Raw genomic sequence first — 27874 nt, forward strand, 5'->3', positions numbered from 1 at the left:
TCATAACGACTCTTTTATGAGTTGGGCCAATCTCTCAAAGGCCTAGAACAGAAAAGAGAAAAGAATGGATGTATTAGGATGTTACTTTGCAAACTCTACTTTCAGTCTAGAGATTTAAATAGAATGTCTACCCCAAAGCTGGGATGACTCAGTAAATGGTAAGTTTGACAATAGCGTTCTCTGGGCAGAACACCCTCTGTAGTTTCTATGATAGAGATAGGTATGTACTAGGCTTCTACTTTTCCAGATTTAGTTTTACTAGAACTTTGGTGCATAATTATTAATTTTGTCCACAACATAAATATTTGTGTTTTTATATATTCTCTTATCTGCAAACATAACTTATACAGTTTAGACTGCTTAAGTCTGTTCACATAAAAGGAGTGTGTGCTTGTGGACAGCATATTAATAGAAACAAAGAGAAGACATACAAGGAGCCTGTTGTTATTATACACACAAACACACACACACACATACACACACACACTCACACACACACGCACACACACACACTCACACTCATGAAGTAAAGAAAGGATACTCAGTGAACCTGTTCTCAGCACACATACAGAGACTTCTGAAGGTCAAAGGCAGTGCTTGGGTTATTTTATTTTATTTTATTTTTTTTGATTTCTCTGCACACTTCTTAGAATTTTTTAAAAGCCTTGTTACTTCATTTTTCTTGAAGGAAATAGATCGATGGTTTATGATTTTACTACTCATTTATGTAAGTTCAGGAAACAAAGAGAAAGTATTGCTCCAGAACCTGTTGGGAACCCTCCAGAGTTCGGTCAGTTCTGACCAGTCATTCACAAAGACAACAAACTTAAATCCATCTTAGTCTCATTTGCCCACAATTTCCAAGCAACAAAGCTAAAAGATGTTTAAGTTCATGACTGGTACACCAAAGTCTGTTTTTTTTTGAAGAAACCAAATCATCTCTAATTTAGAAGGTAAACCCAAACATCCCACATCAGAACTAGTGGGCTGTGTGGTTTGGAGAAAGATACTCACCATATCCATTTGGGCTGGAGTAACCAGAGAGAAGGATGCTCTGAAGAAGGAGGTAGGGGCTGAAGTATCGATGAAGAAACCGTTTCCAGGAACAAATAAGACCTGTGAGAGGTTGTCGAAAATAAGCGATTATACCACTGAAGAAAAGCTAAAAGAAAATTTAGGAAGATCTAGTATTACTGTGGGAGGAATAATTCAAATTTAAAAGCTATTAATTAGCCAAGAAATTATAATAGAAAACAAAAATATTATATAAAAATACATATGGCATGCATTAGACAAACCCAAGTACATGAAACCAGAAACAATATTTACCATCAGTATGACCAATGCTATTTCTTCTCCACATATGAAGAATGCATAAAAATGAGAAGAAAACACCAAACTTTAAGCTTAAATGTACAAAAGGTTAGAGGGAAATAGTACAATATAAAGAAGTGGCTAACCCAGCCACAAAAGTAACATGAATACAAGCACTGTGATTCCTAACAACAATTAGATACTGGCCTCATAAAGAGTAGGGACCAGTGTTTTAGGGAGAAGCCTTAAAATGTATAGGTCCTTGGATAGGAGGAAAGTGACATATTTAGAAAAACTGAAAGGATACAGATGTTTAATACATAAAGTGGAGGTTGGTGAGTGTGTTAGGTGTGGTGTTGAGAACAGTGAACTGCTGTTTCCCCCTTCCCTGCCTCTCCATCTCCATCCTATTCCCCCCTTCCTCCTCTCCCTCTCTCTGTCCCCTTCTTCCAGCCTCATGTACACACTGGGCTTGAACCTAGGACATCACCCAGCTTGTGCTCTGCCTCCTGGCACAGATAGCTGTTGAAAATAAATTATACTGTTTTAAGTCTTAAGATTTAGAGTTTATATTTTATATAGCAATTGCAAGGGATCCTTGGAAACATTAAGTAATTGGTTGTTGCTATAATCTGTAAGTCTGGGTATGACTAGTTAAAACAAGATGAGTTTAGACTGGAGAGATACAGGCTACTCTACATAAAAGATTTCAGGTGGAAGATGGGTTTTATTATTCTGATTTATAAAATGTGAAAGCCATCATTTCTCCCAATATAGAGGATATGTTTTGAGATGGACTAGAAGCAAAGACCTGTAAGAGAGGGAGAATGTTGTCAAAGCCTGGACTAAGGGATTTGTGATGTAATTGGGGGACTATTTAGAATAGGTTAAGAAACTCACACTAGGATCTAAAAGCTACAACTAATATAATACACATATGTTCTAGCATATATACATATGTACATATATATGTATATTGTATATGTATACACACATATCTAATAGATGCAGAATTTGGGGAAGACAGTGGATACTATATCTGTCTTCCTTCTTATTATATTGCTTATGGATGCATTCAGACAGTTATCAAAAGTTATTAATAATGATGCCATTGACAGAAAAATCAAACTGAAGATTATATTGAAATAAATTTATTCGAAACAAGCTATTTACATGTATGGATTAAGCACCTGTTGTGTGTAGAAACGAGGTTAACTAGAAGGAGAAAATATGAGTCCTGTCCTCTTGTGAAATGGTCAGAGGGTAGATAATGACCTTGTCTAGTCAGTCTTTCTCTAGATCTAACCATGAAGGGATTTGTCTCTAGTGTACCTGCAGGATCTCTTGCCACTGTCAACCCAAGCTGTTTTTTCTTTTCCTTTCTTTTCTTTTTTTTCTTTCTTTTCTTTCTTTCTTTCTTTCTTTCTTTCTTTCTTTCTTTCTTTCTTTCTTTCTTTCTTTCTTTCTTTCTTTCTTTCTTTTTAGTGCTATAATGTAGACAACAGTGATTCTAGAAACAGACCTTAGGTCTTACAAAGACACTTCATGAACATGATGAGGGAATAAATGGGGAGAAGGAACAGTTTAGTCTGTCAGCGGAAAGGCTACACAGAAAATTTCATTTAGAGTTTTGACTTTACTTTGTGCCTGCCAGTGAAGGCTAAGTGTCAGCATTCCTTTTAGGCTCCACCCAACAGATACCTGGCAATAGCTAGGTAGGCCTGTCTTGCTATAAAAGGGGCTGTTTGTGCTTCCTAGATCTCTCTGATTATCTGCTCTCTCTGATCCCTTTCTCCCCCTCTTTCCTTCCTCTCACCCTCTCTCTCTACATGTTTCTTGCAGGCCTTTTCAATTCTCTCTCTCTCTCTCTCTCTCTCATTCCTTCTCAACTTTGCTTCTCATACTCTAAATAAACTCTATTCTATACTATACCACTTGTACTGATGGTACCTCAGGGAAAAGGGATTCCTCAGCATGGACTCACCAAGGGAACCCTCTCACCTCATCATACCTGGCTCTATCAAACACATTCTTAGCTTCTTTTAATAAAACACAACACTAAGAAAACTTATGATTTCAGTCTGAGAGAGAGACAGACAGACAGACAGAGAGAGAGAGAGAGAGAGAGAGAGAGAGAGAGAGAGAGAGAGAGAGAGAGAGAGAACACCTACGTTATTTAATTTTACTAAAAAATGACCCAAACTTTCTTTGTAATTTTATCCATATAAAATAATTAGTCTAGTCTATGTGTAAGCTCTTCTAGAAAACACAACACAAATGCTCATAAAGTCTGGATAATAATTCGTTTTTGTTACTTTTTAAAATAACAAAATATAGTACTTCTATATTAAGCACTAAGGGTGAGCACCTCCCAAGCATTTACTGTGCACACACCAAACGATCAGGCATTAGTTTGTACACATCATTTAATCACCTTAGCAACTTGATGGAGTGGGAGTCTTATCCTTTGTACATAAGTGAACATGTGTGTGTGTGTGTGTGTGTGTGTGTGTGTGTGTGGTCACTTGATGGAGTGGGAATCTTATCGTTTGTGCATAAGTGAATATGTGTGTGTGCCCAGGGTACACTGTGCATGTTGTGGTTCTCAGACGGGTATGTGGAGTCGTTCTGTTCCTGCATTTTTATGAGTTCCAAGACAGAATTTAGGTCTAACGAGGCTTAGCACAACAAGCACTTTCCTGCCGGTACTCTTACTGGCCCAAGAAAGGGTTCTTGCTGCCTTTATTGATCAATAAATCACAGGGATGGGTAAGAGACCCAGAGCTACATATGTGGTAAAGAGTGACTAGGAAATCAAACCCAAGCAGGATGTCTGATCTGGGATACCAACCCAGTCACTCCATCCATTGAGCCCACTGGAATTGTAACTTCAAAATTTATTATGGTTTTAATAATGAGACAATATAGCCAGCATATTTTAACAATACAAGTGGTTAGGCCACACAAATATCTCTCCATTTTATTAAGAGAAATAGTATGGATCTTCTTTTGGTCATCTCTTCCACCCACTTTCCACTGTTACCTGTTTCTCAATAGCCTTTTTTTCAATCAGTTCTCTTGTGTCAGAGATTCCCTTCACTTTAATCCACAGGAACATGCCAGCTTTGGGGGCATGCCATTCTGCCAAGCCTGTAAAGAAAAGAAGGAAGCACACTCAAGGCATGTCTGATGGTGTCCAGTTCCACAACACAGGCACAGTGATTATCAACAGGCACTTCTAGACAGTTTGCTTTGGTGGAAACATCTCGAAAATATGACTTGATGAGACTCCCAAACTGATGTTCTTAGTGCTGGGTGTAGGAACAGCCACAGTTATTATGATTTCTGTGTTCTGCATTGTCCATTTGAGGCAGTGCCAGGCTAGCCAGATGTGCAAGTACCACTTCTTCACTTTAAAGAAATGCAAGGTCACCTTTAACAAGTATCCCCTAAAGCTAACTGGGTAGTAAGGAATATGGCTTATTGCATAATAAAGAAATAGAAAATAAAAGTCCCCACAGGCTGAGACACTGACAGAGAAGCAGATAGAGGTGAAAGGGGAACAGAAGGGGGACCAGTTGGAGCTGGGAAGTCAGCATTGAGAACTACACAAAGAATGCACCTTTAATGGTGGAGAGGTATGGTTCAGTGAGAGGCTAGCTGGGAGGCTGCCCCAGCAAAAGGCCAACAAATAAGCTTGTAGATATATCTCTGTGTTTTAAGTATTAAATCTCAAGCGGGATCCAAGAAAGCCAGGCAAGAGTTGGGAGAAGAGGATGAGAGAAGGGAGAAGGGAGAATGTGTGCTTTGGTGAATAAAGAGAACCTTCAGCCTTTACTCAGTGTTTCCTTCACAGTTGGACTCTCACCCAACACAAAGGGCTGGTAGAATTTTAACCTTACTTCTTCATTCCTTTGTGGAGCCTCCTTGAGTTTCATAAATTCTATTGTTTATGTAATAGTTTGCATGCCTACATGGATTAATTTCTACAGGAATTTAATTATTTAGGATAAAAGTACTTAAGTCCAAGAACTGCTGATTCATCTTCAAGCTTTATGTGTATTATGATAGAAAAAAAAAAAAACTGAGACGAAAGAACAAATATTTTGCTTAAATTACTTAAAAATATTTGCCATTAATATTTTTTGTCATCATTTCTATACAGAGTGGTAGAAAATCACTTTTATACAGATGAAAATTCTGTTTCTGATGAAGACTTTACAGAGAATGATATATGACAGACACAGTACATCGATATTTTTGACCCATTTGTCTTTACACCAAATGCACTTCCAATAGTATTATTAAAGCTGGGTAATTTATCTTCTTTTTATAATAATAACCATTCCAAATAAAAAACAATAGAAAAAAATCAAACAAATATTTGTGGCTAATGAATAGAAGGCGAAGGATTTTAATGAACTTAAGAATCTTAAATTATACTGAAAGGACTATATAAACCCCATGTGTCTCCATGTAAGAACCCCATTTGTCTTTATTTTGAGGACCAGGCCTGACTTCAAAAAAAGGTCATAAGGCACCAGCTTCAGGAATAGACTAGGACATAGGAGATCAGCTCTAGGAACAGCCCATAAAATCCTAAACAAGATTATAAAATTCTCTCCCAAAGAACAGCCTGGGGATAACCACAAACATGGGGAAATATCTCAGAATGTGCCATCTGCTCTGAGAAACCCTATTTTATCACACGATTGAACATCCGTGGTATAAGAGTGTAGACCACCGACCACACGATTGAGTGTCATGACATAGGGATGTAGACCACTGATCACCTGTGACCCCCCCCCCAGCATCCACCAATAAAATTTTAGATTAAAATCCTTCTAGAGAGTTTTCCCAGTTCCCTATAGGAAGCTCTGCGTGCCTTTGTCTCGGGAAGCCAGATGGTGGTGATGATAGAACTCAAGGGTTGACAAGGTGGTTCTTGTGAGACCATTGTAGGACATCCTTTCCTTGGCAAGAAAGTGCTTACACCCTCTTCTCTCTCCACCAGGACTGAACACATGCTGTGTGTTATCAGCTCCAGAGGTTCCATGGTGACATTAACACCAGATGCTACTCACCACGTAGCCACTTGTCTGCAGCTGCCAACATCAAATCCCTCTGGTTCTTGTAGAAGTCGATTGTTCTAGAAGAAGACAGTGACAAGAATTAGGATCGCTGAGTCCAAAACACTAACCGCAGACACGAGAAAAGCTCTGGACTCCAGGCTGTAAGAATTTGTTTTCTGCTTTAACTGCTTCGAAAGTGAGCACTGCATTGCTTTGAGGTGTGTGCTGAAAACTTAGAAACAAAAACAAAAAGCCTTCCCCCCTTTACTACGAGAGATTAAAGTATAAAAATAAAGCAGGGTTCCTTTCTACATCTACAAGTGACAGACCCTTGTGTTTAGTTGACTGAAGGAATTGTCATTTTTTGGGTAGGAGGACACTTGAGATGAAAGGGAAATGCATTGGGATGCTGAGTCCCTGGTCTGGAAAGAGGTGACCCTATTACAGCTTGTTTGTAAGTGGCCGGGAAAACACATTTACATAAGAAAAATCATTCATGACTGGTTTCACTATATTGACAGAGTTTGCTTTCAGTCATTCCTACTTGAACCAGTTCCCAAACCCTGTGCCCTTAGCTGATTATCAAATAACACGTTTAAATGTGTGGATGGTTTTTCAGCTAACACAGTGAACTCTAGCCTGGGGAACTTGGCTCACTGTGGTGTCCGGGGACTAGAGATCAGTCTATACCTTGAATGATGCTGAAAAGAGTTTCTATGTAAAAAAGCAACTAAAACAAGATGCCTATGTCATTTGTGTGATTTTTGGACATTGAGGAAAGAAAAAGGGCATACAGAGATGGCTCAGGTGCCAAGGACACTTGTTACCCTGGCAGAGGACCAGGATTGGGATTTTAGCACGTACATAACACCTGAAAATCACCTTATAGCTAGTTCACAACAGACTATTAACTCTGGTTCCAGGGAACCAGTGTCCCGTGGAACCAAAGCACCAGCATGTGGCACACAGACACACGTACAGGCCAACACCGATCCACAGGAACTAAAAGTAAGTCTTTAAAACAGAAGAAAGAATAATGCATCAGTATTCTGCATGGTTTGTATTTTGTATTCTGGGCTTCTAATCTGCTCTCAAAAACTTTTAACAACTGACACAATACCTGTCAACATGAGCCAGGAAACCCTCTTCTCCCCACTGGTGTAGAAGCTGTGATATCATGAGCTGAAAGAGACAGAAGGACTCGACGTCATAGCTCCTTTTCAAATCCGAGTTTGTACTTTGTAAACACAGAGGCCATTTGCTTTCGTTCACATGTAAGCACACAGAAAGATGCAACAAGGGCTCTGAGTCCTATCGGTGGCTTCAAACATCTTTCATTAAAAAACCAGGACGACAACAATAGGCAGGCTCAGAGGGCCTGAGTTCACACCCAGGTGTCTTTGCAAAGAGGCCGAGCATGATGCTGCGCACGAATAACTTCAGTGATGGAGGTCAGGGGCATGGAAACTCCTGAGGCTTGCTAGCAAGCAGACTGCAGGTTCAGTGAGAGGATTTGTCTTACAACAAAACAAAACAGCTGATGCTGACCTCTGATCTCGTGCATACAAAAATGCACCACATACACACACACACACACACACACACACACACACACACACAGAGAGAGAGAGAGAGAGAGAGAGAGAGAGAGAGAGAGAGAGAGAGAGAGAAAGCAAAAAGACTCCTTAAACACAAAGCTTTCTTATATGCCAGGATCTACTATAACATATTAACAGATCTGTGTATTTGAACCTTCATAGTGCTTAGGGAATGTTAGTTCTGCACTACTGAGAAACTGAGGGACAAAGGTTAATTTTCTTTCTGTCAAAGAACTGATCACAGAGCTTGGATTCAAGACAGATTTTCCAGCTCCAGAGCTCGTTTAGACTACTGGAGTACAATGCCTCTGTAAACCTGAGAACAGACAACATTTTGTTTTTCTTTCCTTTTGCGGGTGTGAGGGATCAAATCCAGGACTGAATGGCTGTAGCAATGAGTTATAGCCGTAGCCCTCCAGAAGTTTATGGCAGGGATATTCCATATTAAATATGGAGAGATTTTCTATTTAACATGGTGGAGCTCTAAATGATGTAGCAAAAGTTTGCTAATAATATGGGCAAAGTTCCTTATTTGCTTTCATACCGGACATTTATACTTTACAGAATGTGCAGTACAAAAACAAGCATTCCGGCTGAGGATATGGTTCAGTCCGTAAAAAGCTTGTTTGTGTAATTGCAGTGCCAATGATAGTGCCAGTTCAGAGTATCCAGTTTCAAAGCCAGGCACAGCAGCAGGAACTGTTATGCCAGCACTGGAGAAGTGGACAGGTGGATGCATGGGGTTCCCTGGCCAGCCCGTGTAGCCTAACAGGTTCACTGACTATCTGTGTCCTCAAAAATGACATGGAAAGCAATTAGAGAGGACACGTGAAACAGACCTGTGATCTGTACACACATGTGCACTCGTCCACATCCCATCCACACTTACACACACATATGCATGAACACATGCAAGCATGCACACAGGATCTAAATCCTAAGATCACAGTCATTTCCATGTCCAATAGTTTCCAAAGCTTGTGAGGAAATGTACTCAGTCTCCATAGTTAACTTTATTTCAATGAAAATGCGTGCTGACGAATGGCTTTAGGAGCAGCTGAGGATGTGGGGTAGGAAGGCACTAAAGAGCCCCATTTCTTCATAACATTATACATTCCAAACACAGGAAAGTTTGAGTTACTTCATCAAATTCACTTCAATTTTGTTTAACTCTATGATTTTTTTTTTTTTTAAAAAAAAGGTTTATTAATTGGCTGACTGACCTTTATCATTCTCTCCGAGACACAGAGAATGATACACCCTGATCCACAAGGGCTCCGGACAGGCAATGTCAGGACACTAGCTGAAATGGTTTCTCATTTGTTTCTTAGATGGAGCCTCTGCAGCTGCTGATCCACCAATTCTGTCTAGACACGGGGCTTCAGCATTTGATTTTTCTTCCCTGTCAGCTTATGCTAATCTTATTTGCCTAGTGATTCTGATATATATTGTACTTACCTGTGAGAGAGTACAGGGGTGCACTGTTGAGACTTGTGTGTGGAGAACAATCCTCTCTATCAAGGACTTGGGGCCAGTCATAAACCCTACTCTCAACCTATGCAGAGAGAGAAAAGGCATTATTCCAACCCCACATAAACAACTAATGTGAATCACTTTGCTGACTTAACTAGAAGAGAGGTGCCTTGGAGACAAAGATATCTTGATGTCTTACATATTTGAATCAAAGTACTTACTTCTTATTTTAAAACATTTAAATTTAAGTATATATGATAAAAAAACAAGGCAAATATTGTTAAGAATCTCCAAATGTGTTATTTATGGTCTACGTTTCCAGATGTTAATCATCCGCCTACAACTTAGACTTAGCCAAGTATCTCTGAACGCTGGAAAATGATAAAGAAAGTAAGAAACACACATGCCTATTAATGATCAAGTGGATTTTCAGGCAAGTGGAATGCAGGCTTTTTCCATGAGGAGAAGCCCTCGAACTAAGCGTTTTGAGGCTGGCACTGAATTAGGGACACGAGTCTTACCCTGAGGAGATGACTTTTGAAAAGGTGTCAGCTCTGACAACTCTCCCGTCGACATCCATGGAGAGAAAGGTTGGTTCCCAAGGCTGAAAGAGGAAGAAAGCCACTGTTGGTTTGCAAGCTCTGATCACTCTAAGGTTCCTTTGATAGCAGGGCTGAGGGGAAAAGGGCACAGACTGGACACATAGAGCAGTTACATCTTACCCTTCCCTAGGGTCTGAGACCTGTGAAGTGTGTATTCTAATACTAGTGCCTGCCTGACCTCAGGTTTTTTTCCCCAAATATACTCACAAAGGTTTCCTTATTTGTTCAAGATGACATTACTATAAGTTTGGAGAAGCTTCACACAGGCCCTCTTTGCCTCCTCGGGATTAAAATGTAGTATTATTAGAATTGGAGGAAGGACTCAGGAGTGTAAAGATTTATACATTCTAGCTAGCCTGTATAAAACACACACAATCTTGTATTTTACTTACAAGCTATAAGCCTGGATTAGGCAGGTTTGGAGCTGTTCTATCTTATTTCCCAGCCACATGTTCCTTGTTACTTGCTATTTTTCCTGGCCACATGCTCATGTTCCAACTCCTCTCATGGTGGCCTCCTCTGCTCTTCTTGTCCTTTCTTCTCCCTTTGGTCTTTCCTCTCTTGCTCTTCAAGTCCCACCTTTCTCCCTCTTCTGCCCAATCACAGGCTCTAGCCTTTTATTGACAAGTCAAATTGAGAAGCAATGTTTACATAGCATGGCTTGGTGTAGGCGAGAAGGATCTGCTGGTCTGATGGGAAACCAGATCTTGGGAGCCAGTATTTAGCATTTAAATACAAGTAGGGCCAGACCAACCCCCTACACAGCAGAAATGACTTCAGATAAGATGAAAAGTTCTTTCAAGATGACCAGCATCATTTGGGGTTGATCCTTGGAACTGACAAGAAAGATAAAACCTGATGCAAATGCAGGTGAAAAATTTAGTTAATGTTGCATATGGACACTAAGAATTTCTTTGAAAGTAGGGTAAAGTGGAAAAGGGGTTTATGGTCACACTCAGGGTGGGAGGACAGGGCAAATCATGCTTTGCAAAGCTATGCAGCAAAGCAGCAAGTTTTGTGTCTTCCCAGTAGATGTAAAGAGAGGAACTAAAGTTGATTAAGGAGAGATGTCTGTAGTCCCCAGGGGTGTACTAGTACCATTGCCTGCTAGAAACGGTTATCCTAAAATTGTTATCGCATACACATGTGGTGAGGAGGACATAAAATACCCACAATCTTCCAGATAAGGTTCAGAGTACGGAACAGACATGCCAGGCTGTGGCTGAACTGCATTCTCTATCTGTGCAGAGCACTGGGTGAACACAGTCCTACCTCTCCTTCTGCCTGAGTACCAGTCCCCCTTGGCCATTACTAGACTGAAGCTGAAAGACAAGATGAAACCCATGCCATGCTTTTCATTCGATGTCTGAAGTAATATGACGTAGCTTGATTGGTCCTGCTTGTCTAAATGCACATTTCAGAGAACTGGCTACTATCTTGAAAGTAATTTCTAGACCAAGCATTAATACAATAAAAAACGGGAATATGGGAAGACTGAAAAAAATATAGAGAATTCACTATTTATGCAAGTTCACTGTGAGAGCAGATAATGCTGACTCAAGCCAGGTTAGCATCAAATGCAACTAATAACTTAAAACAAATGATCTGTCCCAGTGATGTAAGCATCACATACCTTGTTGAACTGTAGAAAATAGTAAGGATCATCTTCTATTATGAGGAAATCGTATTTTCTTGCAAGCTGAAAGGTTAAAGCCACATATTTATTTCTTAAGAGCTGTCTAAAATGAAGACCATCTAGAATCACAGTTTTGTGTTCTTGTTCCTTTATTAATTCCTGAACTGTTGAGTTTCTCCTATCCCAAACATCAAGAATGGATAGGAATGAGTTACTAAAGACTCCCTTTTTCATGGAAGAAAGATATGAACAAGTCAGTTGGGTAATTAAATATTGCCCAATTAAATAGTGGTCAGTCACATCTGAAGGAAAGTGATAAGATCACTTGCTGGTTAGTCTTCTGTCAATTTGACACAAGTAGAGTTATCTGAAAGGAGAGAACCTCAGTTGAAAAATTTCTCCATTTCTCGACTGTAGATCCAACTGTAAGGCATTTCTTAAACTAGTGAATGCTGTGGAAAGATCCAGTTTATTGTGGGTGGTTACATCCCTGGTCTGGTGGTACTGGGTTGTATAAGAAAGCAGGCTGAGCAAGCCACAGGGAGCAAGCCAGTAAGCAGCACACTCAGTGGCCTCTGGGTTCCTGTCCTGCTTGATTTCCTGCCCTGACTTCCTCTGGTAATGTAGAATTAGGCTTGAAACAAATAAGTCCTTCCTCCCCAAGTTGTTTTGGTCCTGGTGTTTCATCAGCAATAGTAACTTTTACTAAGACTCAGGGCAAACCTTTGTGGAGCGCAGAGTGCAACGGGGTAATGATGTGAGTGATGATGTCATGCTGTCGCACAGTGTAGACAGACAGTGGCATAGGAAGGGAGGCTGGGGGCAATGGAGGAGCAGAAGGACAGACTTAAAAATCTTGACGATGGACTCAACAGGATGGAGTGGAAGTAACAGGGGAGAAGAGAGAATAGAACAAGAAAAATGAAGGTAATTGTTCATGAACATAATTTAGGCCAGAGAGCATGGAGGGGTTCGTTGTACATGAGCGTTTTAGGGCTGGGACTAGGAAAAAGCCAGGAGTTCTATTTGGACCAGGTTAAGTCTGAAATGTTATTGGACATCTATGAGATAGCACAATGTTTTACAAGTTGGAGTTCAGGGAAGAGATGGAACTAACCAAGGCAGAAATCATCTTATGGAAAACAAAATTTTTTAACGTTGGCATTGGATAATGTTGTCTTAGGGGAATGTGTAGATAGTACAAAGAAATCAGGTCAGAACCCTGGTGTGAGCAATTCCTGTGGGCTCCGCCCATCCACCCATCAGTTACCTAGCAACAGCGAACCAGGTGTTAGCCAACTTAGCTGATAAGAAGGATTTCTTGACCTCTCTTCCCTTTCCTCCTCCCTCTCCCCTTCCCTCCCCTCCCTCTCCCTCTTCTGCTTCCACTCCCATTGCTTCTCCTGCCTTCCCTCTCCATCTCTTCATCTCTGTCTCTCAATTTCTCTCTCCCACTTTTCCCTGGCTGGCCTCTTCCTCTCTTCCTCTTCCCTCTCTCTTTCTGTCCTTCTCTGTCCTTTTTCCTCTGCCTCTAGACCTTCTCCATGTCTCCTCCCCTTCCCCCAAATAAACTGCATTTTATACTAGACCTGAGGTACTCCCCTCTGCTGCTTTATAAAATAACACACTGGGCACTATAAAATAGTTTATAAATACCAAAGCAATATCTTGAACATTTATACTTTCCAACTGGTTGAAATCTGGCTGTAATTCCAATTCACACAATTAGGTTTCCCGGTAGTTAAATGGGAGCTTCACACTTTTTTTTTTTTTTTTTTTTAAATATCTTGCAGGGAAAGGTTAGGGACTCATTTAGGTCCAGCACTAAGATTTTACAGAAGGCACATTTGTTATGCTCTTTTTTTCCAGATTTATGTATAGCTCCATATATGCTTTATATTAAAAATGACCAAGATATGGGACACTGTAGGTACCTACAGAGATCTTGGAAATTGTTTTTTTAAAAGATTCTTTGTTGCCTGAAATGACAATGAGTAGCAGATGAACAGAAGCAAGGCTAAAGCTCAGCACAAACACAGGCTTGGAAACCAAATGAGTTCGCATAACAGGCACCCAAGAAAGCCATTTTTATGTATTAAAATACAGATGAAGGAAAAATAAGATTCAGAGACAAAAGACTTGGCAATTTCTTGTGTATTGCTTTAGTAGGAACCCTGACATAGGTGAATGAGTCCTTTTTTATTTAAAGGTATCTTCCCTGAAATTGAAGGGGGTAATAAGAAAAGCAATGTGAATTTAAGACTCTTCAAAAGATAAACAAGAAACCAGAACACACTCTGGTCACCCTCTTGTAATTACCTCATAGATTTCCTTCTTACGGTCACCAGTCAACGAGTTGCCTGTAGGGTTGTTACCATTTGGGACAGTATACAGAAATTTTGGAGACCTTTTTGTGGGATCCTTGGAATCTTCTGGTTTCCACTGGGAAAGTAATTTTTTGAGACCCTCTGGAATAATCCCATGCTCATCACTGGGGACATTAATAATGTTGCCGCCTAGTGGCTTCATCTGTGGAGAATAAAAGAAAGTCCAAGAATGTAGCATGGTTATAAAATGCAAGCCCCGGTTTCTTTTTAAAGTTATATATATTTTTAAAGAACTGTACTGTTCATGCCCTTTAAACATATAAACATGCACTCCGGAAGATTGAGATGTACACTATAATGCTCTTATTCCTCTGAGGTCAGCAACAGCTCCTGTCTACTCCCACAGAATTTGTATTTTCTTGTCTCCTTTATGTTAAACTTGGTCATGCATGTCTTATTCTGATGCACAAAAGGTGAGCAGCAACGATGTGTTCTTTTTATCCAAAGCAGAATACTCGGTTTTCTGGCAATGTTCCAAACACAGGATGCTTCTGTGACTTTGGGACTTGGAAGAAAGATGCCACAGAAAGCTGCAGTAGCCTCATGCTGGGTGTGTAGTAAGAGAGAAATAAGGTTTGGTAGCTGCTGGCACTTGAGACTTGCCCCTACTGCCTGAATTATCTTATAAGAAATACAACCATTTCACCAGCACTTATGGGCAGTTTTGGGCACCTTCATATGCATTTTGCAGTGCAGTGACAAAGCACCAAACAAAAACTAGTTAAAAACTAGTTAAGGAAGGGCAGATTTATGTACAGTCATTCATGGTTACGGAGATTTCTGTTCATTGTGGCAGGGAGAGCGTAGAGGGGAAGAACAACTCACATCATGCTGGTCAGGAAAAGAGAAAGAGGGATAGGGAGAAAGGTAGAGGTAAGGAATAGGGAGGGAAAGAGGGAGACAGAGGAAAGGAGGGAGGGTGGAAGGGAGGGAGAGAGGGAGAGGGAGGGAGGAATAGACATGGGGAACAGTGAAGAAGAGATAAAGGAAGAGAGGGAAAGGGAGGGAAAAAAGAGGAGGGATGGTGGGAGAAAGGGAGGGAAAATGGCATGAAAGTCTATCAAAAGGCTACCTTCTTTGTAAATGTAAGTGCACTTTACAGTATATAACATTCAAATACTGAGCTGCGCCATAAGCATAGACTAGGAAGATAACATCTCTCCTATGAACAATGTCATATTTGAAGTCACCAAGTTCCAAAAAGCACAAATGACAAGTGACTCACAGCACACTCACACACGGTCGTCAATACTTCTATCTGAAATCCAACCACAGCTTTACTTAATAATATATGATTCCAAACTACCCAGATCACATTAAATATATTTCCTCAAAAACAACCCCATTTACTTAAACTTTCTAATTTAAGTTTTTTTTTTAACCTATCCTTCAACCTCTCATTGCCTTCTCCACAACTCCTGTCCTGAATGTTTCAAAGCATATCTTGGAGCTATAGGTGTAAGTGAATTTCCTGCATCACAAATTGACCATTTCTACTTGGTGCTGAGAGATGGAAACACACTCTCTCTCCACTCCTTAAGCTTATGACACTGTATGGTGGTAGCAGCTCTTTGCTGCCAAGAGTAAGCTATCAAAAATATGTACAGGCTACCAAATAACTTCCCTGAGCTGCAGGAAACCAAAGACTCTCGAAAAGCAATTGAGTACAGACTGTATTTATTTCTATTCTATTCCCCCACCTCTGTCTTTGTGTTCTTGTGTGTGTTGCATTGTGGGGTGCAGATTTGTATGTGAGTGCACATATATGTGCATGTAGAGGCCCAAGGTTTATACTGGGGAATCATCCTCCACTGATCTTCCACCTTCTTCATGAAGGCAGGGTGTCTTAATCAAATCCAGAGTTCTCACACGTAGTCTTGATATCTAGCTTGCTCTGGGGATTCCCTGGCTCCACCTTCTAGTCTGGAACTGCAAGTGGGCCTCACCCCCACCAGAACTTCCTTGGATTCTGGGCATTTGAACTCTCATCCTCTCCTTGCAGGAAACAACATTTAAATCACCAGCTCATCTCCCCAGTCCCCTAAACTGCCTTTTAAAAGAGCACCTTTGACCTTAGTGTTTTGATGTTAATATGATTTATAACATATCACACACAGCTGTCACACAAAATCAAGCATGATGTAAATTATAACGAAAGTGACTTTACTATTATAGACAGATTGGAGATCAAACAGCTGTTCATATGGTAATAAACCACACAGGTTTTAAACACATGATACTATCAAGCTTTATTGCAAAGGAAGAAATCTTTTTTAAAAACAGGTCTTTGAGGTGATAGACAGTTTAAAGAATTGTAAGAATTCACTGTTTTGTAAAAATATGTACTTACAGCATAAAGTGTTCCTGGATACATTGGTTCATTGACTAGGATAGTGTCTCCAGGATTGATGAGCATTTCAAATGCCTAACAAAAGAAGCATAGATAAGCTCAGGCAGAATGGCTCCCATTCTTAGGAAATCTTTTCTGTTGTACTTCCAGGATCTAGGGAGGAGTTGGACATTTTTCTATAAGGGCCAGGCAATACCCTCACTGTGAGTCATAGAGTTTCTGTTGCAGCTGCTCCTTTCTGCCTCTATTGTAAGAGAGCAGTCACAGACAATGTATAAATAAACCTGAGTGTCCACAGAACTTTATTTACCAACTTAGCTAATGGTCTGGATTTTGCTGTGGACCAGTTGGTTAGTCTCTATTGTAGGGTACAATAAAAAAAAAAACTGGTTTGGCTCCTAAAATTCATCTGTTCCTTTAACTGCTTCTTGGAAAATGTGTTAGTTATCAATTATGAATCTGACAAGGGAAGAGCACTGGAAATAAAATCTTTGGCAAAATGACAGGGTTCTTACTCTCATGAGGTTGCTGATTCTCTAATTATTCTAAATTCTCTAATAATTATCTAAATAGAGAAGGCAAGATCAGCAGCAAGTGCTGTTGGGGTCAGGTGCCCAACCTGCACATCTCATTGCAGAACTTGAGTGTTCTTAGAACCCAGGAAAGGCTTCCATGAGGAAGTGTTGTCTGGGTTTATATAGGGGTAAGTGACAATTGGAACCTTTTAGCAAACTAACTGGGTGTCTTCTGGAACTTGAGGTGTAATGTGAAGAGGAGGAGGGGAAGGAAAAGGAGGAGGAGAAGCAGGAAGAAGAAGAGAGGAGGAGGGGAGGGAAAGGGAGAAGGAGATAGGAGAAGTAGAGAGGAGAGAATGAGAGAGAGAATGAGAGATAGAGAGAGAGAGAAAGAGAGAGAGAGAGAGAGAGAGAGAGAGAGAGAGAGAGAGAGAGAGAGAGAGAGAGAGAGAGAGAGAGAGAGAGAGAGAGAGGGAGAGAGGGAGGGAGAGGGAGAGAGAGGAGTGTGTATAGGTTTGGACAGAAATTACATCATGTAAGTATTCAGGCCATGAGAAGACTTTAAGGACTAAAGAGCTTTAAGAAAGGAGAGAAAGGGTCCACATTGTTAGGAAGATAATTCTGACTGCAGCTTAAAATAATAAGAGGGGAAAATGCAGACAGTTTGAAGGAGTATTTGAGAGGTGATTGATATTGTCCTAGGGTTAGACACAGGTCAGAGGTGTGACTGAAGGGAAGGCCCGTGAGGTGTTTAGAAAAGAAAAACCAATGGAACATGCTCATTGGCTACAGAGGAGTGAGGAAGAGGAGCTGAAGACTTTTAGTGCCAATCACTTAAACAAAGAGCCAAAAGGTTGCCTGTATATGACTGAGTGGATGAGTTGTTTACATGGGTTTTGTTTGTTTGTTTGTTCATTTTCTGCCTTTAAACAACTTTTTATAGGGTTACATAGAAGAATGAACATTTGGGAAGAGCTTGGAAGTGCTTGAGCAAAGATACCCAGATACATCCTGCAGATCTACTCAAGAAAATCAGAGCTAAGCCAAGGAGGATATTTAAAGGAGACCACACAAGTCTGAAAGAGGAGAGCCACACACTGAGAGAACTGGAGTGTCAATGAAGTGGTCAGCACTGCTAAATAGTATTTAGCAAGACTTGGTGATATGGACTGTGAAGACCCCTGATCTCGTTTGTCATAAGCAGACATCTATATAGTCCAGTATAAGGTCTATTATAACAGAATTGTACACAAGTCACAGAATAATGTCTCTTTACTGCCTGCTAGATCACAGTCCTACTTCAGGTCTTTCCTCCTGTCAGTTTAAGGACCTTGATATCTCTGTCTGTCTGTCTATCTATCTATCTATCTATCTATCTATCTATCTATCTATCTATCTTTCTATCATCTATCTATCTCACTGCCTATTAAATATTAACTAAAAATTAGGACTATTTTTAATTGAGTTAGAAGACTTAACTGTTACCTAACTTGGCCTGATGCTTTATTTCTTTTTCTTTCTGAGCATTTGGCATCTTACAGAAAACATACTCCTCCCAAAAGTTTCTAGTGGACTCTGTCTTTACAAGACATCCTGTCACCAAGGAAATCAGCTGAGGGACTGACATGTGTCTTACCTACAAATAAAAGAAGGAGTTCATCACGTAAATTTTCCATGGTTATTGGAAGGAGGCTACAAAAACCAAGTGTCACAATTGAAAGGGGAAGCTGTACCTCACACGTGGCACTAAATAAAGGGTGGAGATTATAAGGGGGTGAGCTCTCAAGGGGTCACCCTGCATGGAGGAGCTAGTGGCAGTTGACAGCTGCTGGGGAGAGAGGACCATTTTCCTCATGTATTTATCCATTGGTAGTTTCCAATGCTCCAGTGGATGGCTCCTCACCCATGCACACAGAGGTGAATATTAGTTGGACTTAGCGAGTTATTAAGAAAAATAAGAGAATGTGAATTTTGGAGGAAGATGTATTTGTAGGTGTAGGAGAACTGGAGGAAGGAAATACAGGGGTGGGATATGATTGTATATCCTTGTGTTTATGAGATTTCCCCAAGAATAAAAAAGTAAAATAGATGTAAGAGAAATGAAATATTTATTGTTGACACAGCCAGGTAGAAATGCGGTTAATTTGCTTTGAAAAAATATGAAGGAGGCAAATACAAGCAGCTGCATTGAACACATGGAACAAACATTAAATCAAATTATTGTCATGGTCTTGGTAATAAAGTCACATACTCTAACTTCATTTTTCGTTGACTGGAACTCAACGACTGGAATTCAATTCCAATTCAGTTCCAATTCCAATGACTGGAATTATAACAGACGGTGAAGAAACTCTTTTCTGCCTCTTTCCACAAGGAAAGGTCACTGAATGCTTTTTCACAGAAATTCCTATCTTTGAGAGAATTTAAAAGTATGAATCCATAGAATCATACATGTTTCTCTCCTAGCACACACCTACACTGCACAGTAGCTAATTTGTTTCCTGTTTCTAAACATGAAAAAGAAAGATTATTTTTATTTCTAATATCAATAGATTAACCACAGGCCTGTGTACCTGGCTTGTGTGTACAGTCAACCTCCCCCCCATGGCCTTCACCCCTCCCACTCTATCTTTTGACTTTGAGTTTCCAGTTTATTATCCTAGGTAAAGACAAATACAATACAAAACAAACCAAACAAAAAGCCGTTGGTAGCTCACAAGACATGTCCCTGTTGTAGTTCATGGGAAAGGAGCACATTCAGGAGTGTGCTTGACTCTACACAGTTTTCCTTTTCCTTTTGTTCTTACCTTGCAGAGGCCATCTTGGCAGCCGGTTGTGATGCAGATATCCATCTGTCCTTGGCTGGGTGGGTAGTAGGCAGTGGGGGGATTATGCAATTTTATTTGCAACTGTTTTAGCCAGGACAGAAGTTCTGGAATTCTAAAGCATACAATACATTTTAAGATTTATGGTCATAATAATCATAGAAATAGTAGGCAGGGAAGAAATAGTGGCTTAATATCAAGTGCATTATACATTCAATTTAAAAATCCCTCAAATGCCTTTCAGCAATATCAGGATTCTCACTTAAAAAAATGAGACAATAGAGTTCGATGCTAAGAGATTCACATGAATTCAATCAGCCAGAAATTCACATAAAGCCAGTCATTTAATCCATGAGCTAAGCCTGAATCTATATTCTACCTAATTTGAAGCTTGAAGGCTTTGTTTTCCCCAAGGACATTTTTTACATAGTAGTGTCTTTGTTACATCAGGAAGATTACTATAAACTAGATGTTTACCTAATTCATGTGCACATCAATAGTATGACTTCAATAAATTCTTCAAGCAGAACACTTTTTGTTTCTTCATTGTGACTTTATATATATAGCCTAGGCTGGTTTTGAGCTGATACATATTCCATTGTACCTGGCCACAAATACATTTAATAACATATCATATGTAAAGAATTAATACATTAGCCTTTATCATTGGAAGAAGACTACCCAAAGGAAGTCTTGGAGTATATGGTTGAGTTTGCTGTTCAGCAATTAGAATTTATAAAAGTTATGTATTTGTTTAAAAGGAAACATCATGATACCTTTCAGAGAGCCTGATAGGCAGCTAGCAGACTTTCTCAGATCTCTCTCTGTTACCCCAGAATCACCCCCTCAGTCTTGTCTCTAGCGCTGGAACAGATCACTCCTGCAGTTCCCCTCCAATGCCCATGTGTCCTGTGGATCCAACAGGCCATCTCCTCTTAACGGTCCCTTCCCCCACTTATCACTGTCTCCCAACCTTCAGCACCAGCAGGCATTCCATGAGGATATACCAGCTGAGTAGGCCAGTAAAACAGGGAACACACAGCTATCACACTCTAGAATTCAATGAAAATGAACACACAGCATATCCCCAACTTATGGGACACAATGAAAGTAGTGGTAAGAAGAAAGTCTGTAGCTCCAAGTGTCTACATTAAAAAAAAAAAAAAAAAAAAAAAAAAAAAAAAAAAAAACTAGAGAATTATCATTGTAGTAACTTAACAACATACCTAGTATCTCTAGAGCATACTCAAGAGGAGTAGATGGTAAGAAATAATCAAAGTGAAATTAATAAAATAGAAACAATTCAAAGAATCAAAGAAACAAAAAACTGGTTCTTTGAAAAAATCAACAAGATAGACAAACTCTCATTCAAAATAAATAGAAGGGAGAGAGAGAGAGAGAGAGAGAGAGAGAGAGAGAGAGAGAGAGAGAGAGAGAGAGAGAGAGAGAGAGAGAGAATCCGAATTAATAAAACCAGAAATGAAAAGGAGACCTAACAACCAAAACTGAGAAATTTCAGAGAATCATAAGGACATATATAAAAACCCATATGTCACTAAATGTGAAAATCTAAAAGAAATGAATAATTTTCTTGACAAGTACCACTTATCTATGTTAAATCAAGATCTGATGAGCAATTTATGCAGACCTATAACCAACCACATAAAGATCCAACAAAGAAAGAGAATTATGGACTAATTTCCCTTATGAACATAGACATGAAAAAATACCCTATAAAGTACTTTCAAACTGAATCCAAGAATACATTAAAAAATTATCCACTGTGATCAAGTAGGCTTCATCCAAGAGATACAGGGATGGTTCAACGTATGTAAATTGGTAAATGTAATTTATCATATAAATAAACAATGAGAAAAACCACAGGACCATCTCTTTGGATTCTGAAAAAAAAAACCTTTGACAAAAATCTAACACCCTTTTATGGTAAAAGTCCTAGAGAGAGTAGGGATATGGGGGACACACATCAAAATATAAAGGCAGATTTTAGCAAGCTCATAGTCAACATCAACTTAAATGGAAAGAAACTCAATGAAAATCCACGACAGAGACAAAGTTGTCCGTTTTCATATCTGTTCAACGCAGTACTTGAAGTTTTAGAGCAATAACTAAAGAAGATACAAATAAGAAAGGAAGAAGTCAAAATATTATTTGTTGATAATATGATAATATAAGTGACCCCAAAATTCTACCCAGAAAACTCCTACAGCTGATAAGCACTTCCGGCAAAATGGGTGGATACAAGGTTAACTCCAAAAAAAAAAAAAAAAAAAACCTCAAAAGTACAAAAACACAATAGCCTTTCTATATACAAATGACAAACAGACTAAGAAAGAAATCAAGAAACCAACACCTTTTATAATAGCCCCAGATATTATAAATAATCTTTATTTAACTCTAACCAAGCACATGGAAAGGTTTGTGTGATAAAAACATCGAGTTTTGAAAAAGAAATTTGAGGAAGATATCTCTAGATGGAAAGATGTCCTATGTTCAGGGGTCAGTAGGTTAGCACAGTAAAAATGGCTGTTCTATCAGAAAGCAATCAGATTCACCTCAATCCCCATAAAAATTCCAACATAATTCTTCAAAGACCTTGAAAGGACAATTTTCAACTTCATATGGAAAAACAAAAAATAAACAAATAAACAAATAAAACAAAACAAAACCCAGGATAGCGGAACCAATCCTGAACATAAAAGAACTGCTAATGGTACCACCATCCTTGATTTCAAGTTGTACTACAGATTGATAGTAATAAAAACTGTGTGGTATTGGCATAAAAATAGACACTTTGATCAACTGAATTGAACTGAAGACTCAGATGTAAATCTACATATTTACAGATAACTGATTTTTGATTAAAAACCAGAAACACACACTTTTAAAAGCATTTTCAACAAATGGTTCTGGTCAAACATGATGGTTGCATGTAGAAGAATGCAAATAGATCATTAGTTAGTTATCTGTACAGAACTCAAGTCCAAGTGGTTCAAAGCTTTCAACATAAAACCAGATACACTGAGTCTGGTAGAAATGAAAGTGGGGAATAGCCTTGAATGCATAGGCACAGGAGAAGATTTCCTGAACAGAACACAGATTGTGCAGGCACCAAGATCAATAATTAATCAATGAGACCTTATGAAATTGAAAAGCAAAGGACACTAATAATTTGATTAAATGGCAGTCTATAGAGTGGGAAAAGTTTTACTAACTCCATATTTGATAGAGGACTAATATCCAAAGTATATAAAGAATTCAAAAATAGATATCAGAAAAATAAATAAACCAATTAAAAATGGAAATACAGTTCTAGATAGAAAATGCTCAACAGAGGAATCACGGCCACTATGGAAATCAATATTAAAGTTTCTCAGAAGATTTGGAATTGATCTAACTCAAGACCCAGTTATACCACTCTTGGGCAAATACCTAAAAGATATGCCATCCTACCCCAGAGCACTTGCTCAACCATGTTTACTGTGGCTTTATTCATAATAGCCAGGAACTGGGAACAACCTAGAAGTTCTGCAACAGAATAACGGACAAAGGAAATGTGGCACATTTGTACACTGGAGAATCACTCAACTATTAAAAATATTGACATCATGAAATCTGCAGGAAAATGGATGGGATTAGAAAAAAAAATTGAGTGAGTAACCCAGATCCAGAAAGACAAATATGGCATGCAGGTGTATATTCACTTAGAAGTGGATTTTATATATATATATATATATATATATATATATATATATATATATATATATATATATATATATATACATATATGCAATCAATAATCAAGATACAATCCATAGACCTGGACAGGTTATGTAAAGAGAAACTGTCTATGGGATAGCCTGGGAGGGATGCTAACTTTTTGTAGTGGTGGAAAAGGAGTTTTGACAGGTTATGCTTTGTTGCCAGGTGAGGTTTCCAGAGGCAGGACTGGGTTGCATTTAATTGAGTTGTTGGGCAAGGAGACCCCATTGCTGAGGACAACACCCAGACAACTCATTCAACACGGCAATGAAGCTGGTGCCTACATGGGGCCATTATCTCTACATCCCAGTCTCTTCGGTATGGGAAGGTACTCTTCAGAGTACCAAAAGAAATGTGGACACCAATCCAGCCACTAAGTCTGTAGGGCAATGGTGGCACAGAGCTCGTGGGAGTAACTAACCAATCAATGTCTGATTTGACTTCTGACTCACTCCTTGGGAAGGAGCCCAATACCCAACACTGCTTCGGAAACCAGGAACCCAAGACTAGCTAGCTCAAAGACCTAGAGAAAAAAATCAAACACACCTGGTAAAAACAAAAACCAAACCAAAACAATAAAATGGTTGCTAATGATAATCTGGTATAGTCCTAGGTGAATGCTTCATCCAGTTGACATCAGAGAGACCTTTTATGGAAGCAGATGGAAACAGATGCAGAGAGTCATAGCCAGACATTATGCACAGGGAGTGTTAATTGGAGTTTTCCATCAAATCCCCTCCCCCAGGGCTCAGGGGATCTTGAGGAAGAGGTCAATAGACTAAGAGCCAGAGGGACAGAGGACGCCAGGAGAACATGGTTCTCTGAATAATCCAAGAAAGGTGCCTAAGAGCTCACAGAGACTGAAACAGCAAACACAGGGCTTACATGGGTCTGCACCAGGTCCTCTGCATATATTATTGCTATTAGCTTAGTATTTTTATGGGACTCCCGATTGTGAGAATGAATGCGTCTCTTACTCTTTTGCCTGCTCTTGGGACCCTTTCTATCCTGCTGGGTTGCCGTGTCCAGCCTCAGTATCACAGTTTGTGCTTCATCTTGTATTTTATTTTGTCATTTTTTTCTTAGTCGTAATCTCTTAGAAGCCTGTTCTTTAAAGGGAGTGTGGATCCAGAGGGGGGAGGAGGTAGGGAGGAACGGGGGAGTCCTGAGAGGTGAAAGCATATTCAGGATATAATATATAAGAAAATAATTTATTTTCTATATAAAAATAAATCCATGCTTAATTCTTTTATAAAAGGAAACATCATTATTGTCCAAGGACTGTTCTATACGTTGCCTTCACTTCCGGCTGTGATACTATACCTAGCACTGTTTTCAGCATCATACTCAGCTCAAAGGGAATTTCTCCTAGACGTTTCTTTGGCTTTTCCCAGTCATTTAAGGTTGAAAGTTAGTCACTGGGGAGCATGAAGCATCTAATACTGATTTTGCTTTTAATATTTTAAAATTTCTTCTCCCTACCTCCCCAGTTATTGTACACCCCATTAACAAAAGAACCCAGGCACTTTATCAACGGCATCTGAAAATGAGCCAAGATAATTCTACCATCTATTGACCACTTACCCATAGCTTGAAGAGTATTGGAGCGCCCTTTTGATCACCGCATCTTCAAACTGGATGGTGATTCCGTTTTCCACCGTGAAGGCAGCTGACTTAAAGGGGAACATGTTCGGGTTTGGAGATCCGGGAGCCAGGGAGATGAGGGTTTTTGGTGCTTTGCTCATGATCTCCACTATGAGAAACATGAAAAAGAAGAACAAAAATTTGTTCACTGTCCTGTGGTCTGAACTGTTAATATTTCTGACTTGATATGATATATTAAAGATGGGATTAGGGCATAAGAACTGCCCTCAGAAACGGAACTGGTGCTCTTACAAAAGAGGCTGAGCTTCAGCGAGAAGCACCATCTATTAGGATTTGCTCTCACTGGGTACCTGATGTTGGGCATGGCACCCTCCAGAACCGACATGACATTCTTGCTGTTTATTAAAGTACCGCTCCTCGTGTCAAAGCAGCGTACTGGGCTAAGATCGAATGCTAGTCTAAAATAAATACAAAATAACTCTTTTTTAGACTTCCTCTCTGGTGGATGACCAAGAAAAAAGGGAGAGGGCCTCAGTAGCAGAAGGCCTTTCTCCCCATTACCTGTGTGTGTCTCAGCTCCACCCCAGTCCTCATCTTCCCGGTAGAGTAGAGCCGTTGCTAGATGTGCCCCATGCACGTCCTTTTGGCTCATCTCCAACAGCCCAGCCAAAGTACTCACTGCTTTGCTTCGCCTCCAGCCCAAGGTCTTAGAGCACAAAAGTTAAGTAACTCCCCCTTCACTAATGCTCACTGTCTTCACACTTGAATGAATGGGAGCGGCCTATCAGTGACCACTGAAACGGGGCACTGTGCAGAGCTCCAGCAGAGAAAACTCCACTCTCTCAGAGCAGGGCGGGCTCCGGCTTTGTTTTTCACCTGTATTTCTGATGGGGGATGTCTTTCTGGACAGGCTCACTGCAGTGAGGAACCGTGAGTAATTCATGTCTCTGCTGGTCGCGTGAGCAGGACTAGGCAAGCAAGTCACTTAGAAAGGCCTCCCAGGTCACTCAGGCTGCACTGTTAGCTGTGCCGGGGTAGTGCTGCGGAATGCCACCCAATCTGCTTGGCTACCGGCTGCCGCCGGTGTCTGATATCTAAATAGGACCGGGTCAGGCGACAGAAGGGACAAAGTCCCTCCACAGAGGGGCCGTGGCTGACCGGGGTGGACGGCAGTAGGCCACGCCCTCTCCCGCCCCGCGTCCAGGCCTATGGCAGCTGACCGCAGGGAACTCAAGTCACCGTGGGTCAGGGATGGGCTTGGCGAGATGAAAACCGCGAGGCCCGTGCGCGAATTCACACGAAAGCAGCATGAATTCTTGACCTTGCTGCTCAGAGTCTTGAAGCACAGCGTCTGTATTGGCCATGCTTCCCGCACCCCCTACCCCCATCCCTGAAAGGAGACGCTGGAACTAGACTGGAGCTCAGGTCTCAGAATCCTGGTCGTTCAGTACCCTCTGGTGGTGGCATTGTTCCATTGCAGGGGGTACCATAAGAGGCGTTCAGCCCTTATCTATCACATCTCTGTCTCTGTCTCTCTGTCTGTCTGTCTCTCTGTCTCTGTCTCTGTCTCTGTCTCTGTCTCTCTCTCTCTCTCTCTCTCTCTCTCTCTCTCTCTCTCTCTTTCTCCCTCCCGCCTTCCCTCCCTCCCTCCCTTCTGTCTCTGTGTCTCTGTCTCTCTCTTCTCCTCTTCCCTCTCTCATCCCTACCCCCAAATCTTCAAGGGGACCCAGATGAATTTAGGTATCTCTCCAAATTAGAACCCCAGTAGAGTGAGAGGGGAGAGTCATCCACCCCATCCCCCAATTTGAAGACTCAATCTGCAGTCCTCTTGATTCTCAGCTTCTTCTCTCACCGAGTTCCAGAACTTTCACTGTGTAAGAGCTCGGTTGAAAGTGTGTTGGATGTGGTAGAGATAAAGTGATTACACGTATGAAATTACCTGGTTGATAGCCATACAAAGAGAAACAGTCTCAAGTTCACAGTTACTTAACGGAGGACTCGGTGAACGAATCGCTCAGGGAGTTCTTTTGGCAGTCATGGTGCCTGAGCCGGATAGTTAGTGAGTTCCCAAGTTATTAAAGAACGGCTGAAAACACTGGGTTAAAATTTGTCCCGGGAAACGGGACATCTCAGGACCTTTGAGATTCCTGCTTTATTTGACCACGGTAGCTTAAAACAGAAGTGGCGGTGGAGGACCTTCTGCCCAAGAGGTCTGTCCTCGGACTGGTGAGAGGGGCTTTGGAGGTTTTAACAATTATGAGGCTAAAAGAAACACACGCCACAAAATAGCCTGGCTTCTCAGCATTGAAGCTCGGCCTCTAACTGCACATGTACACTCTGAAGGCAGAAGACAAAGCAGAGACTCTGAGACCATCAAATCATGCAGTAAAGATTCTTTAAAAAAGATTTGCTGCGTTTGCTATGCAGACTTCTGTGTTTTAGTTACGTTTAGATATTGTCTTGATAAAACACCCTGACCAAGGCAACTTAGAAAGCACGATCCCATGGCTCCAGCAGCATATGTAGCAGAGGATGGCATTGTTTGGCATCAATAGGAGGAGAAACCCTTGGTCCTTCGAAGTCCCATTTCCCCAGTGTAGGTTAATGCCAGGGTGGTGAGGTGGGAGTAGATGGGCAGGAGGGGGAGCACCTGCATAGGAAGGGGGTTTGGGAGAGGGGGAATGAGGAAAAGGAAATACATTTGTAATGTAAATACA

At 40.4% G+C, this 27874-nt stretch overlaps 1 protein-coding gene across 1 annotated transcript; it reads right to left on the reverse strand.

The window, feature by feature from the left end:
* Positions 1-26100, reverse strand: AADAT (aminoadipate aminotransferase; the record flags this gene model as incomplete). Its single annotated transcript, XM_080928541.1, has 13 exons — positions 1-42; positions 1015-1116; positions 4358-4464; positions 6399-6463; positions 7507-7568; positions 9443-9539; positions 9979-10061; positions 11693-11758; positions 14015-14224; positions 16433-16507; positions 19755-19887; positions 25137-25305; positions 26034-26100. The coding sequence occupies 13 exons, from the start codon at positions 26098-26100 to the stop codon at positions 1-3; spliced, it is 1278 nt and encodes a 425-aa protein (XP_080784667.1).
* Positions 26101-27874: the final 1774 nt, after the last annotated feature.

Source organism: Micromys minutus (genome assembly GCF_963924665.1).
Source record: "Micromys minutus genome assembly, chromosome: 14".
NCBI classification, from domain to species: Eukaryota; Metazoa; Chordata; class Mammalia; order Rodentia; family Muridae; genus Micromys; species Micromys minutus.